Source organism: Pseudomyrmex gracilis, unplaced genomic scaffold (assembly GCF_002006095.1).
Source record: "Pseudomyrmex gracilis isolate BER0280 unplaced genomic scaffold, ASM200609v1 scaffold_48, whole genome shotgun sequence".
Taxonomy (NCBI): Eukaryota; Metazoa; Arthropoda; class Insecta; order Hymenoptera; family Formicidae; genus Pseudomyrmex; species Pseudomyrmex gracilis.
In genome coordinates, this window is record NW_018020632.1 from 461134 (window position 1) to 473343 (window position 12210).

At 37.8% G+C, this 12210-nt stretch overlaps 2 protein-coding genes across 7 annotated transcripts; one reads left to right on the top strand and one right to left on the bottom strand.

Annotated features, from left to right (window-relative positions):
• Positions 1-9: 9 nt before the first annotated feature.
• Positions 10-6446, bottom strand: LOC109853482 (biotin--protein ligase). 2 transcript variants are annotated; one of them, XM_020425648.1, is made up of 18 exons: positions 6432-6446; positions 5894-6018; positions 5052-5287; positions 4825-4952; positions 4556-4726; positions 4236-4389; positions 4082-4147; positions 3837-3992; positions 2857-3151; positions 2648-2779; positions 2236-2562; positions 1768-2125; positions 1484-1663; positions 1149-1278; positions 907-1067; positions 670-781; positions 375-588; positions 10-284 (listed from the first exon to the last, which is right to left on the bottom strand). In XM_020425648.1, the coding sequence occupies exons 3-18, from the start codon at positions 5203-5205 to the stop codon at positions 113-115; spliced, it is 2910 nt and encodes a 969-aa protein (XP_020281237.1). In that variant the 5' UTR covers positions 5206-5287; positions 5894-6018; positions 6432-6446; the 3' UTR covers positions 10-112. The 2 variants fall into 2 exon arrangements, with proteins under 2 accessions (XP_020281237.1, XP_020281238.1); XM_020425649.1 differs by lacking the exons at positions 5894-6018; positions 6432-6446 and adding an exon at positions 5770-5857.
• Positions 6367-9654, top strand: LOC109853484 (2-methoxy-6-polyprenyl-1,4-benzoquinol methylase, mitochondrial). Of its 5 annotated transcripts, none has more exons than XM_020425654.1 (7): positions 6367-6402; positions 6624-6830; positions 6962-7374; positions 7537-7625; positions 7731-7854; positions 7981-8194; positions 8400-9654. In XM_020425654.1, exons 2-6 carry the CDS (start codon positions 6644-6646, stop codon positions 8068-8070), a joined length of 903 nt encoding a protein of 300 aa, XP_020281243.1. In that variant the 5' UTR covers positions 6367-6402; positions 6624-6643; the 3' UTR covers positions 8071-8194; positions 8400-9654. The 5 variants fall into 5 exon arrangements, with proteins under 5 accessions (XP_020281243.1, XP_020281244.1, XP_020281240.1 ...); XM_020425655.1 differs by having other exon boundaries at positions 6368-6402; positions 6658-6830; XM_020425651.1 differs by lacking the exon at positions 6367-6402 and adding an exon at positions 6409-6530 and having other exon boundaries at positions 6658-6830.
• Positions 9655-12210: the final 2556 nt, after the last annotated feature.

Here is a 12210-nt window from a genome sequence, read left to right on the forward strand (position 1 = left end):
TATATATATATATATATATATATATATGTATGTATATGTATATAATGAACGGTAGTACATAAAATGCACAGAAAACTTCAGAACAAGAATTAACAACTTTACATTTAGCTTCTTAGTTCGGTGATATCAGTCCCTTGAGAAGATCAAAACTATTCCCATCCGGATGAACGGTGAATATTGCGTCCGTGTCCGCTCGTACTTTTAAAAATCCAAAATCATCAATACCTAGTATCGTAACATTTTTGGATTTTCCGCTTGAGTCTATCACCGTGACATTTGCATTTCTAAAAAGTGCGAGAAATTTTATATACATATAATGTGTAATTTGATAAACGTGTATTCGATATATTATCGGGCAAGCATCGTTCACTCACTTGTGCAACCAATATTTGTAATAGAGATCATAAAAACTCTCCATATGATCGTTTTGACACTTGTCCAAGTTATATTCCAATTCGTTGAAAACGAACGCTAAGTACTTTTCGTAAGAGAACGTATCTAATTTTGTACCATGTTTTTGATTATATTGAACGATCACATCGTTGATACACGTTGTGGGCTTGCTATTGCTGAGATTCACACCAGCGCCTGAAATTGCGAAAGTATTCAATAATATTTTGTGCGAGTTTATCTTCGTAGAATTCGCATTTAAATTGGCAGTTTACGTACCGACATTGCAAATACACAATGACTGTTCTACCAGAGTAGATACGATCAGGCCACCGATTTTGGTCGAGTTCGCATAGATATCATTAGGCCATTTCAGTCTGAGGTCGATGTCCTTCAAATAAATCAATTAATTGATTCATCCTGTATTTTACCAAACGCGCGGCGTGTAACACGCTCTATCTGTTAACAATTTTGCGAAACGAAGATCCAGAGAATAATGACAATGAAACAAAATACCTCGTATCCTGATTGAGATCTTACAGCTGACACGAGTGCTACAGCAGCTATGTGTTGAAGAAGCGAGATGCGACTACCGAGTATAGAATCCTTAGGAATGTGAACTTGTACAGTAAACATGGCACAACCTATCGGACTGAGCCATACATTGCGACCTCGACCTAAAAAAAAAAAAAAAAAAAACAATAATACAAAGGTTATTTTTTTCTGCACGCGTAACCGATAAACGAATAAAATAGTACCGTGTCCTTGTGTTTGCTGCCGTGGAATAACCGTCAGTCCATGTTCCAAGTGGCCTTCGGTCGCGTGCATGGATGACGTTAAAATTTCTGCATATATTACCAAGCGACCTAAGGCCTTTGTAATGAGATACTGAAGCAAGAGAGAATTGATCTTCTCAGATTTAAATACTTCAAAGTAAAACCAACTTTTTTACATTATCACACTTATATCTAATCGCGTATTGCTCCTTAAAATTTGACACAACAAACAAGATTTGTTTAATTATACGTCGCGAGATTTGCTATTTTTTTTTAAATTGTTTTCATTATCCGAATAAAAATACGCGCGTACTTACATTGTAATAATCCACAGTCGAGAAATTAGTCGGACACAAATGCATCATAATCGGAAGAAAAGTAGCCGATGGAGCTTTCGCGTTGCGTGCGTCTTTGTAAAACTGAATAACTAATTTCGGCAATGTCAGTACATCGTCCTCATTTAGTCCTTTTAGATTTCTAAGCATTCTTACTTTCATCTACAATCGTAAAGACAGTGTCTGTAGTATTTTTTAGAGGATATGATATAGTTATAGTCAAGTTGAGACACAATCTTCGATATTGTCCTCTAGAGAAACATTACCTCAAATTTGCCTAAAAAGTAACCGTGAGTATATTTTACGGGTTCGGTGATATTTTTAATCTTTGTCGTCTCGATTCTTAAATGCGTGCTAAGCAGATCGTTGATTATTTCTAAGCGTGCGGCGTTGCTCTCCTTCAACGCCTTAAATTTATATTCCTCGTATTCGTATTGCGTTGGATCTACTTCCAAATGGATTTGGGAAAACACCACTTTACCGCCGCTACTGGCCAGAGTCGCGAGCAATATGCTCGGATTGTGCCACGTTTCTTCCGTGCCCAAAACTTTCACGTCGAACGAATGAAATTCTCCCCTTTTGTCTTTGATTCTGGTCGATGTCGGGGGATTCAATACGGATGATCTGCAAGAAATGTGATGTAGTTTTGCTCTCGTGATACAGAAGATACAAAAAATTTTTATTTTGAATACATATCATACATCTTTTCCTCTTTCTCGTGAGAAAATATTTACCTTGTATCTTCCTGATCTTGAGAAAATCGAGCTCGCACGGGAGACGCGTGATAGCAAAAAATATGATGCATCATACGCACGCGTTTCCATTTGCCGTAAGAAAAGTGGACGAGTTCGTTTTCCCGCACCTCCGCAGTTTTGAAAGACGGTAGAAGGGTGTGCAGCATGTCGGAGCATAAAGCTAGAAGCTTACCACCCTGTATGATATATTCCACAAGTTGAGAGCCAATTTCGGCGTCAACATTTCCGCAAATAACAGCCAACGCGACTTGATCCGTCCACACGTTTGAGCGAGCTTCTTCTCGCGATAATTCGTAAATGACGTATCTAAAAAATGAAAAGACGAATGACAAAAACAACCAAATTCTCTTCCGTTTCTTGTTACAAACCCAAGATCTAAACGTAAACACACCTGTCCGGTTCCAGCGTTTTTTCTAACACGTTTATCACATTAGTGACTGCGTCCGGGCTGTCCGCGTAAACGACTATCGTCGGTGGTTTAACGACTTTGCTCATTTTTCCTTTTTCTTCTATTTTCGAACTTCTGCAAGTTAATGATTTGATATACACGAGTCGTGTTGTGTTCACAAAAACGCGATATGCGTTTACGATGTTACTTACGTAGAAGCGGTTGGAAAGTCTGTTTTTCCAGTGGGTTTACTCTGAGAAATATTCATAGTAGAAATTTTACTATCGATATCAAGTAACGTATTGTCTTTTCGTTCCATAGCACTAGATAACTGGGTTTTAGCTAAATCGTCAAATTTATTTTCTCTTCCACTAGTTGCTGTAGGCACTTTCTCTGTTGATGCAGATGAGTTTATACCAGGTTGCACACTCGGTTTTTTTGTGACAGAAGTTGCAATTGGCGTTGAAGGAGGCGTTGCTGGTGTAGAAACGCTCGATGTTTTAACATCTAAAATGTGAACAATTAAATATACAAAAATTTACACAAGCAATCAGTTCTTCACGACACTAAAAAAAAATTTATTCAACTTGGTCGTAAAGAACCGAACAATGACGGTGCATGTTATCAAAATTTATTGCAAAATGTAATAAGAGAGTAACACGTTTCGAAAACTTTTAAGATCTCTTAAAAAGTTTTTACAATTAAAAACTGGAAGCTGGTGTCGCTGAATAGAAAGTAAGAAAAAACATACAAAGAGGTTATCAAGAGACCTGTACACATCAAAAGACGACAAAAGAGTAAGTCGGTTTCTTTCAAATCAAGTCGGAATAAATAACGAACCACGTGAACGTAATAAGTGGGGGAGAAAACAAGAAGCCATTATCAAGTGATATCGCTCGTATGTGACTCATGTTTATAGTCACACCGGTCACACGTGCATACACACGCACACACACACACAAGTGATATTTGTATTTCTAATTTAGTAAAATTATTTAAATACATTAATTGATTGAAGTCGGCTTGAAAAAATAAATATTCTCTAAAGAGAATATTTATTGAAGCTAATATAGTGTCAATAAATACAAAACATTAATTCGTTCTGAATTACATAAATCCTTGACACATAGAATTTCACAATGAAAAGATAAACACACGCAAAAACATATACACTTGGTTTCCTCGCACATACCATTATTTTCAGTAGTTCCTGCAGGACTCGAATTTGTTTCATTGTTCAGATCTTTGTTTTGCGGATGTACGATCACGCCAGATACTTGAGCAACTTCTGTAGGCTTATTTTGATCTGACGCAATTCTAGCCGCGTGACTTATCGCGCGAAGAATATCTGCGCGAGGAAATAAACAGATATAAAATGTTTATACGTTTCAAAGATAATATGAATTAACGAATAATAAAAAAATAATAATAACTTGCCTTTCTCTGGCGGCAAGAAAGAATTCTCGCTGTCAAAAACACACGGTTTACCTGACACCACGACAGCTGGAAAGATGAAGAATCGATGAGATAATGTCGTTAAATTAAAATAGTTTGTATTTTGAAAGATATAATTTTGGTTTGATTTACATACATTGTATACGCGTTAGAATTAAATTATTGTTAATGTAATTTTGTCCCTGCATGATCGCAATGATGAAACTTGTAATGCAATCAATATTAGTTTCCAGAATAAAACTGATATTATCATTTGTTGTCCATGATGTGATCAGACCGTAGTCTTCAAGCTGCAAAATAAATGGAATAATGTCAGAAAACAAATAATTCCGGCACTTATATGTGAAATGTGACGAAATTCATATGTGGAATATAATCATGTAATAACTAAAAAAAAAATCAAAACCAATTCTATTGGTTTTGATTTTTTAAAAACTAAAAGAAATTTAGTTTTACTTTTGTAGTGATCATCGAAGTCTGAGGTCTGTAAGTCTCGAGATCTGCTTCCACAAGAATATGCATCTTGTGATCAGCTTCGTCCGAAGTTTTGAAACTGTTGTTCATATTCAAAGGAAACAATGAATTTCCTTGTGGACAGCTCACCCAATCCCACACACTGATCTGTTGCTGTTGAGATATAATACGTTTACAATAATTATTCCATTTCATAATCTAGAACATAAAGAACGTAAAAAACGATGCAGGCTATTTAATAATACACATACTTGGGGATATATGGTGCATAATTTCATGTCATCTTGATACCACAATAATTCACCAAGTTTAGCAAGATCCTTGTTAAGACACAAGTGAGAACTCATGAAGTTCTCGTCCTGCCTGGGTTCGTTATAGTCTAAAGCAACAATGTAAATTAAATTTTTTAATTTGTTCAATACATAATTTTTTCTTCATTAATGAATGAAAGCGCAGATAATCGCACATAGAAAATTACCTCCGTTCATCAAATGCTGAGGTGATTTGATGTAAAGCATAAATGAAGAACTACGTTTGTTTCCCTTGAAAATAGACTGCATGTGCTTTTTGAAAAAAGATATCCTTCGTGACTGGGTAACTGTAGCTACCATGTAAAGGAACGTCAGCAGCATTTTTTTTCAATAATATGTATATAATTTTGTAAAAGTGTTTTTGAGAAACGTGAGAATTTAATCCTTGCCACGGGTTTTAATTCTGAAAAAAAATAATAAATACACTTGAAAAAATGTATATATTATAAAAAATAAAAACATGTCAAAAATACAAGCGCCTTAAATTGTTGCTCAATCTAGTAAAAAACAAATGACGGATAAAAACAGAACAAGAGAAAAGGAGAAAACATGTTTCTTATCTAATTTTAATATTCAGGTCGAGTGTGTACAAGTGCATATATATTTAAAATTATATAAACATGCTTTGTGTGTGTGTGTGTGTGTGTGTGTACGTGATAAATACAAAAATCTACCGTATTATTTCTTAAAGCAAAATACTAACAGGAACCATTGCCCAAGATATAACAACAATTGTGTATTTCTAAAAACAAACAAAAAAAAGTCTAAAATTTGTTCCCCTCTTCATACTTATTTGATGACCCCCTTGTGAACTGGATGGAAGCAATTGATAAGAATCAGGAGCGATATAAATGAAGTCAATATTTTTATATTTTCCAATCGTACATTTACATGCAAGTAAGCGGGTAAAAGCATATATCTGATGAGATGTACGAGGTCTGTCACGACGATTTGCAATAGCAAATTTAAATCGGCGAGAACATTGGCCATCCACACGTGCTCTACGTACCGTACTCCGTATAATCTCGACTGGATGCATAATTTTGCTCCGGAGTTTCGCTCCCTTTCCTCTTTCGGCGGAATCAAAGCAAAGCGCAGAAGCGGTATCGAGGCTCTCGAGAATATCGATACTTGCTGAAAAAGCCGACTTATCAAATGCGAGAATCAACGGAAATAGATTCCGTCGATCTTTCTGATTGGGTGGAAATGTTTTTGCGGTTAATAAATTTGCACAATGTTGCATTTTTTTTTTTTTTTTTTGCTCTCCTCTACTTCTCCGCGCAAATCAAAATGAAACTTTTCGCAAGAAACGTGTTTCTTCCATAGACGTATGATATATAGACTGCGCGTTTGGCTGAAAAGACGTCTTCAACGTTGAGAGAGACAACATACTTTGAATAGTAACTCTTTCTTTGTCTATCATTTCCCCCACTACTTCGCTAGACTAAAGATGAGGCTACTATTCAACACCAGCTGTCTTTCTCTCAACGTTGAAGACATTTTCTCAACATGGCAAAGGTAGGGAACGCGCAGTCTATATATTATACGTCTATGGTTTCTTCAACACGACCGGTTTTCAACTCTGGTTTCCCTTCAACACACGACCGGTTTTCAGCGAATCGTATATTTTCTTTTGACGAAGTTAGGTTAGTAAAATCATGACCTTGACAGACGCGACTTTATCGACGCGTGTGTCGTACACGTGTGTGGTTTTTCTTCTTGTATTTTATTTTTGTCAGTTAGGCGCAATTTGAAGAACATGATTGTCTACAGGAGTCTTTGCGCGAATGTTATGAAAAAGAGTCGGATGATAAACAAATGTCTGACAAATGTGTCGGTTAGACGTCGGTGTTCGAGGACAACAACAAGTGCATCTCCGGAAGATGACGAGAAGTCAACACACTTTGGTTACCAAAGCGTCAAAGAAAGTGAAAAAGGAAAGAAAGGTAATTTTGTCTTGTTTGTGTGAAAGAGTTGCGCTAATATTGACTAAGTTTTCTGATATGACCTTCAACAGATATTGCAACACGCAATTTTTAATCTGACAGTATATATATATATATATAATCTTTTTCAGTGTATGACGTATTTGAGAATGTCGCCAAATCTTACGACACAATGAATGACGCGATGAGTTTGGGTATCCATCGTATTTGGAAAGATATTTTTGTTCAGGAATTAGGACCCACTCACGGTACCAGTCTCTTGGATTCTGCCGGTGGCACAGGTGACATTACATTTCGGTACATGAATTTTCTAAGGAAAACACCAAACCCACACAACATACGTAGTCACGTAACTGTGTGCGATATAAATCAGAATATGCTAGATGTTGGAAAAGAGCGAGCGAATAAATTAGGTTTGTCGCGGCAGAGTAATTGCAGTATCACGTGGAAGCTGGAGGACGCGGAGAATCTCTCATTTCCTGAAGACTCTTTCACCGCCTATACGATAGCATACGGAATAAGAAACGTGACGCATATCGACAAGGTATTTGTCAGGTTTATCTGTTAATTCTGTTGTTGTTTCTGAAAGTTGTTAAAAAAATACATTTGTTTTCCTGCACAACATATTGCTCAGCAGTAAAAACGTGCATTAAATTAGAAATTTGTGTTTATCATTATTTGTGTCTGAAAATTACAATTTTTGTAGGCGTTGTCCGAGGCGTACAGGGTCTTAAAGCCGGGAGGAAGATTCTTGTGCTTGGAATTTAGCCACATTACCAACGAATCTTTGAAATGGTACGACGTGTACTTTAGAGCGACAAAAAGCTATTGACATTTCAATAATCAGAGAGTAACGCAACACACAAACTACAGCGACACTATCTCAAATGACTGTTTCAGGTTGTATGATCAATATTCTTTTCAAATAATACCTGTGATGGGACATCTGATCACGGGACAATGGAACGCTTATCAGTATCTCGTGGAAAGCATAAGAAGATTTCCGAAGCAGGAGGAATTCAAGGTATTTTCAATTTCCAATTGTTTATTTCTTACATGCTCGTTGCTCTGTGCTGCGTTCTTTTTTTTTTTTTTTTTTTTTTGAAATTTGATAATAATTTATATATTGTTGCGATTTATCATTTTTCAGGATATGATAGAAACTGCGGGATTTAGAAACGTGACGTACACCAATCTCACGTTTGGCATAGTGGCTATTCACTCGGGCTTTAAGTTATAAAAAATAAAATTTATTAACAAAATAAAACACAAATGGGTTTTGAGAGAAGATTCGCGAAAGGCGGTATATTAGCTCATACAAGTGCAAGCAAAACTTCACTGAAGGAGCGACAATATCAAAAAATGTAAAAATATCTTACTACATATTTTGTATTTATGTTTTTTTACAGTAGAAAAAGTATAAATTAAAGTATAGAAATATAAAATTAAAGTATTAAAGTATAAAAAAACCATGTATGTGCAATACACGTTTTATTCAATCGCAGTAGTTTTTGTGAATATTGATGAGTTTTTTTGTTGTTTTTAAATAGAAATTTCTTTTATCAACAGAGTTCACGGCAATTTAGATTCTCTAAACGACGTGTACAAAAAACCCGAATTTCACCGCTGGTTCACATTTAAGCTACTGCCACCTGTCCGAGTGTGAAATTCACTTGCCTACTGCGTAATATATCGCTCTATGCCTGCAACCTGCTACATTGCGTAAGAGTCGTGCGACTCTTGGGTGCCTCGTACTTAAGATTATGCTACCACCAATGCCTATCGCGATTTACGCGCTTCTGCGCGGGTCGGTTCCGCTCTCTCTCTCGTAAATGGACCCTTAGCAGATTTAGATATCAAACATACGCGCGACGACACTTTTGACAAGATAAATAGATAAAGAAAGACGAGCGCTTTCTTGAAACTGAACTATGTGCGCGAATTTATGTCAGGGATATCAGAATTTTTTTTAGATTTTTAGATAGTCCCGCGATCAGCAGAACCGAAGAATAACCTGATGAAAAGCACGAAGAGTAACGATAAAAGTACCATAGTAAAAACCTGAAGATAACAAAAAACAAAAAAAAAAAATAAAACAAACAGAAGAGGATGGAAAGCGGAAAACGGGAAAGCGGAAGTTTTCAACGCTCCGATAATCGGGGGGGAAGAGGGAGGAGAGAGACAACGCGACCTAGTGAGGAGAAGAGATGTCGTGTCTCCTCTATTATAACGACGACGAATCGAAGGCCGCGTCTAGGCGAGGAGGGATTCACATTCTACGTGGCGTAATATCTAAATGCGTCATGCGCGGCGGTGCTTTCTCTCTAGGAGGTGAAAATTCTTAACTTTCTTCGACTATAGAGCATTCCCGCCTGTCGATGATGCTTTGGACGCGCTCCCACAGACTTTTTCAGCGTGCATACTCACTCAGGTTTGTCTATTATCGACGACGACGACGACGACGCGCACGTTTTCCCTTACTTCCCGGTGTTACTGGCGCCGATGTGTGCGAACGGTATTCCCGATAAGTTATATCACCGCTGATATCTCCGATTTTTCCGTTGGCACAAAACTCGCCGTTTTTTTTTTTTTCACGCGAAACACGTATTTCGGTGCGCGTGTATATACGCAAATTTGTGTTTATGTTTTAGACTTCAACCACGTCTCGAGAGAGAGAGACATTCAATTCAATGCTGAATTAACATCCGAATGTTCGAGACTATTTTTGTCTATCGTTTAAAATCGGTTCTCTCTTCCGCGCCGAGAGAGAGAGAGAGAGAAAGAGAGAACGTACAGAGAGATCGCACAACACAAAAGACAGGTATAATTTACCGAGAGAGCGATGGAATTGGAGATTAAGTCTCAACCGGAAGAGATCGCGCGGTCGGTTGTGTGTGTGTATCGGAAGAAGATACAGAGTGGCGATGTAACTTGTTGCGCCGAGTCGTACATATCGATTTTCCTGACCCCGGCGACCCGCGTGCCCCTTCCGCCTATCTGATACTTCCTGGAAAGTACATAATGTGCCGCGCGCTACCGCTTCTCCTCGATGTCTATGGTTTGTATGCCCCCCCCCCCCTGTCTCTGTTAACGAAGAAATTTGGTGTTGCCTGCGCGCGTTGCGCAACGCGATTCATTTCTCGGAAAGCGAAGATGCGCACGACTGTATCCTCCTGTTCCCCTTCCTCCCCCAGTGACAAACGCGTTACTTGCACGTAGTCTCAAGTAAGCGAGTTATCTCTGGATGTTATTATATTAAATATTTATATGAAAAATTAATTTAATTGATGCAACGTTCTTTAAGGATTTTTTTTTTGCGCAACAGAGACATCATTTTTACAAACGACGTGTGAAAATCGTGTCATCCCCCCCCGGAGATTGCGCGATCTTTTTAAAAGGTACAACCTGCGCAATTATCTCTCGAGAACGCGGATTTTGATGATGCGCGCGATGACGCGAGAGACGCGCGATGGGTATCGCGGGAGAATTCAACGTCGCGCGCCAATTACTTTGAACCCGTTAAAGGACGAATCGCGCGCGTCGTGACCAACGTTTCCAGATTACATCAGCAGAAACGTTGGTGGAGAATTACCGCGCGATGATCGCGCCGGATTAATCGAGAGTATAACAGCGGCGGGCGAGCGCGCCGCCGAGTTCCCACAGGAGAGAGGAGGTTGGGATCGAGACGCGTTTCCGTTTCGCGCGAACTTAAGAAGAGATTTTAGAGAGAGAGAGAGAGCGAAGCGCGGAATCCGAGAATATAAATAGAATTTATATTGAACGTACCGATGGCGTTCACGCGGAAGAAAACCGCGTTAATTGTTTTGCGCGCTCTCGGGCGCAATTAATTTACATTACTCGTCTCTTGGCGAATCTCTTTTTTATTCGTACATACGTATCGAGAAATCCTCGAATTGTTTTGACAATTTGGCGCGCGATGTTATAAAAATTCGTACAGTAAACTTCCGTGTGTGAACAAGATTCTCGTCGAGAGATGTCGTGAAATTTTATTGGAAAAAAAAAAAAAAAAAGTTGATCTCGTGAAACAATTCATCTCTCTGCTAATAATATTGCGGAACAATGTGTGTCGCGCACATAAATGAGAAATCACGTTTAGAGGAAGAAGCGCGTTGCGCAATCGCGATCCGCGTAAGATCGCGCGAAAAATAAAAATTTTATAAGATGCAATTCCGTGTACTTAACATCGACATTGAATAAGCGCATTTCGACGACATTTCAGTAACTAACGATCTAATATACGTATGGTTGAGGAGAGAAGAGAAAGTGTTGAGAGAGAGAGATAACTTGGTACTTTGCATACATCTATAGCTCTTTTCTTCTCGTGACATTACAATTATAAGGCCATTACTCCGCTCAAAAGCACAACACCGGCGGCTTAATCGACAAGAACATATATAAGAAACATGTAAAGAGTACGTGTTGTATGTGTGTGGCTTCGAAATAATATTATTTCAGTGTACGTACACCGGTGTATCCGTCAGTCATCGATCTTACAACACGCGTGTTACGTTTTCCCTTCTCAATAAAATATATATTAAACACTGAAAAAATACACATATGTATATAAGTATATTAAAATGCAATTTTAAATATTTATACATTTGTGATTCACAATTACAAATTTAGTGAATTTCTCTAAGTTGTTGGCAAACGTTTTTATTTTTCAACGATCTTTGTCGATCTTGCAACACATATATCTGCGTTTCTAATATCTTATACTAGAATTATTTATACATATATATATATAAATTTAAAATTTATATTTATTTATATAATTTGTAATTTATACAGCGCTTTCAGTGTGTATAAATTATTATTATATTATATTTTTAAATGTGCGTGTGTTTTTAACTAAATGAAAATTTTAAAATTAAATTTTTTGTTATTTAATATTGTGACTTATAATTATATTTAATTAATAATTAATGAAAAGAATTATACACACAAGTTTCTAATTAAATTCTCGCGGATCTTAGCGAAATCAAACGATCAAGTTGAAACGTTCTCGTTGTTGCAAATATTGCAGGTAAGAAGATCCGCGGGGCATAACGAACACGTCAGAATTCGCGAAACAAGTGAAAGACACGGACAGTGAACGGAAAGTGCAATCGAGTATTAAATAAAGAAGGGACGTGGTGTCCTCGCATCTTTTACGAGCGTAACTCGGGTAAATAGGCGTGCAAAATTAAACTGGGCCCCCGGGAGAGTAAGCGAGAAAAAATTGTTCCGCGCTCTACTCGACCGGATGTTCCGAGATGCGCGAGATATGTGACCCGAGCTAAGCGCTCGAAGGTAGAAAGGATCGAAGAATCTTTCCTTGGCACAGGCGAGTAGTGATCGTTTCGCCGCGTCCTCGGAC

Excerpts from the sequence above, each read along its gene's own strand:
- LOC109853482 (XM_020425648.1), bottom strand. The coding sequence starts at position 5,205 with ATGCTGCTGACGTTCCTTTACATGGTAGCTACAGTTACCCAGTCACGA. Across the intron at positions 3,993-4,081 it reads TTTCTTGCCGCCAGAGAAAG|ATATTCTTCGCGCGATAAGT; the intron begins GCAAGTTATTAT and ends TTCCTCGCGCAG. Across the intron at positions 1,664-1,767 it reads ACTTTTTAGGCAAATTTGAG|ATGAAAGTAAGAATGCTTAG; the intron begins GTAATGTTTCTC and ends TTACGATTGTAG.
- LOC109853484 (XM_020425651.1), top strand. The coding sequence starts at position 6,436 with ATGGTTTCTTCAACACGACCGGTTTTCAACTCTGGTTTCCCTTCAACA. Across the intron at positions 6,531-6,657 it reads TTTTCTTTTGACGAAGTTAG|GAGTCTTTGCGCGAATGTTA; the intron begins GTTAGTAAAATC and ends GATTGTCTACAG. Across the intron at positions 6,831-6,961 it reads AAGTGAAAAAGGAAAGAAAG|TGTATGACGTATTTGAGAAT; the intron begins GTAATTTTGTCT and ends AATCTTTTTCAG.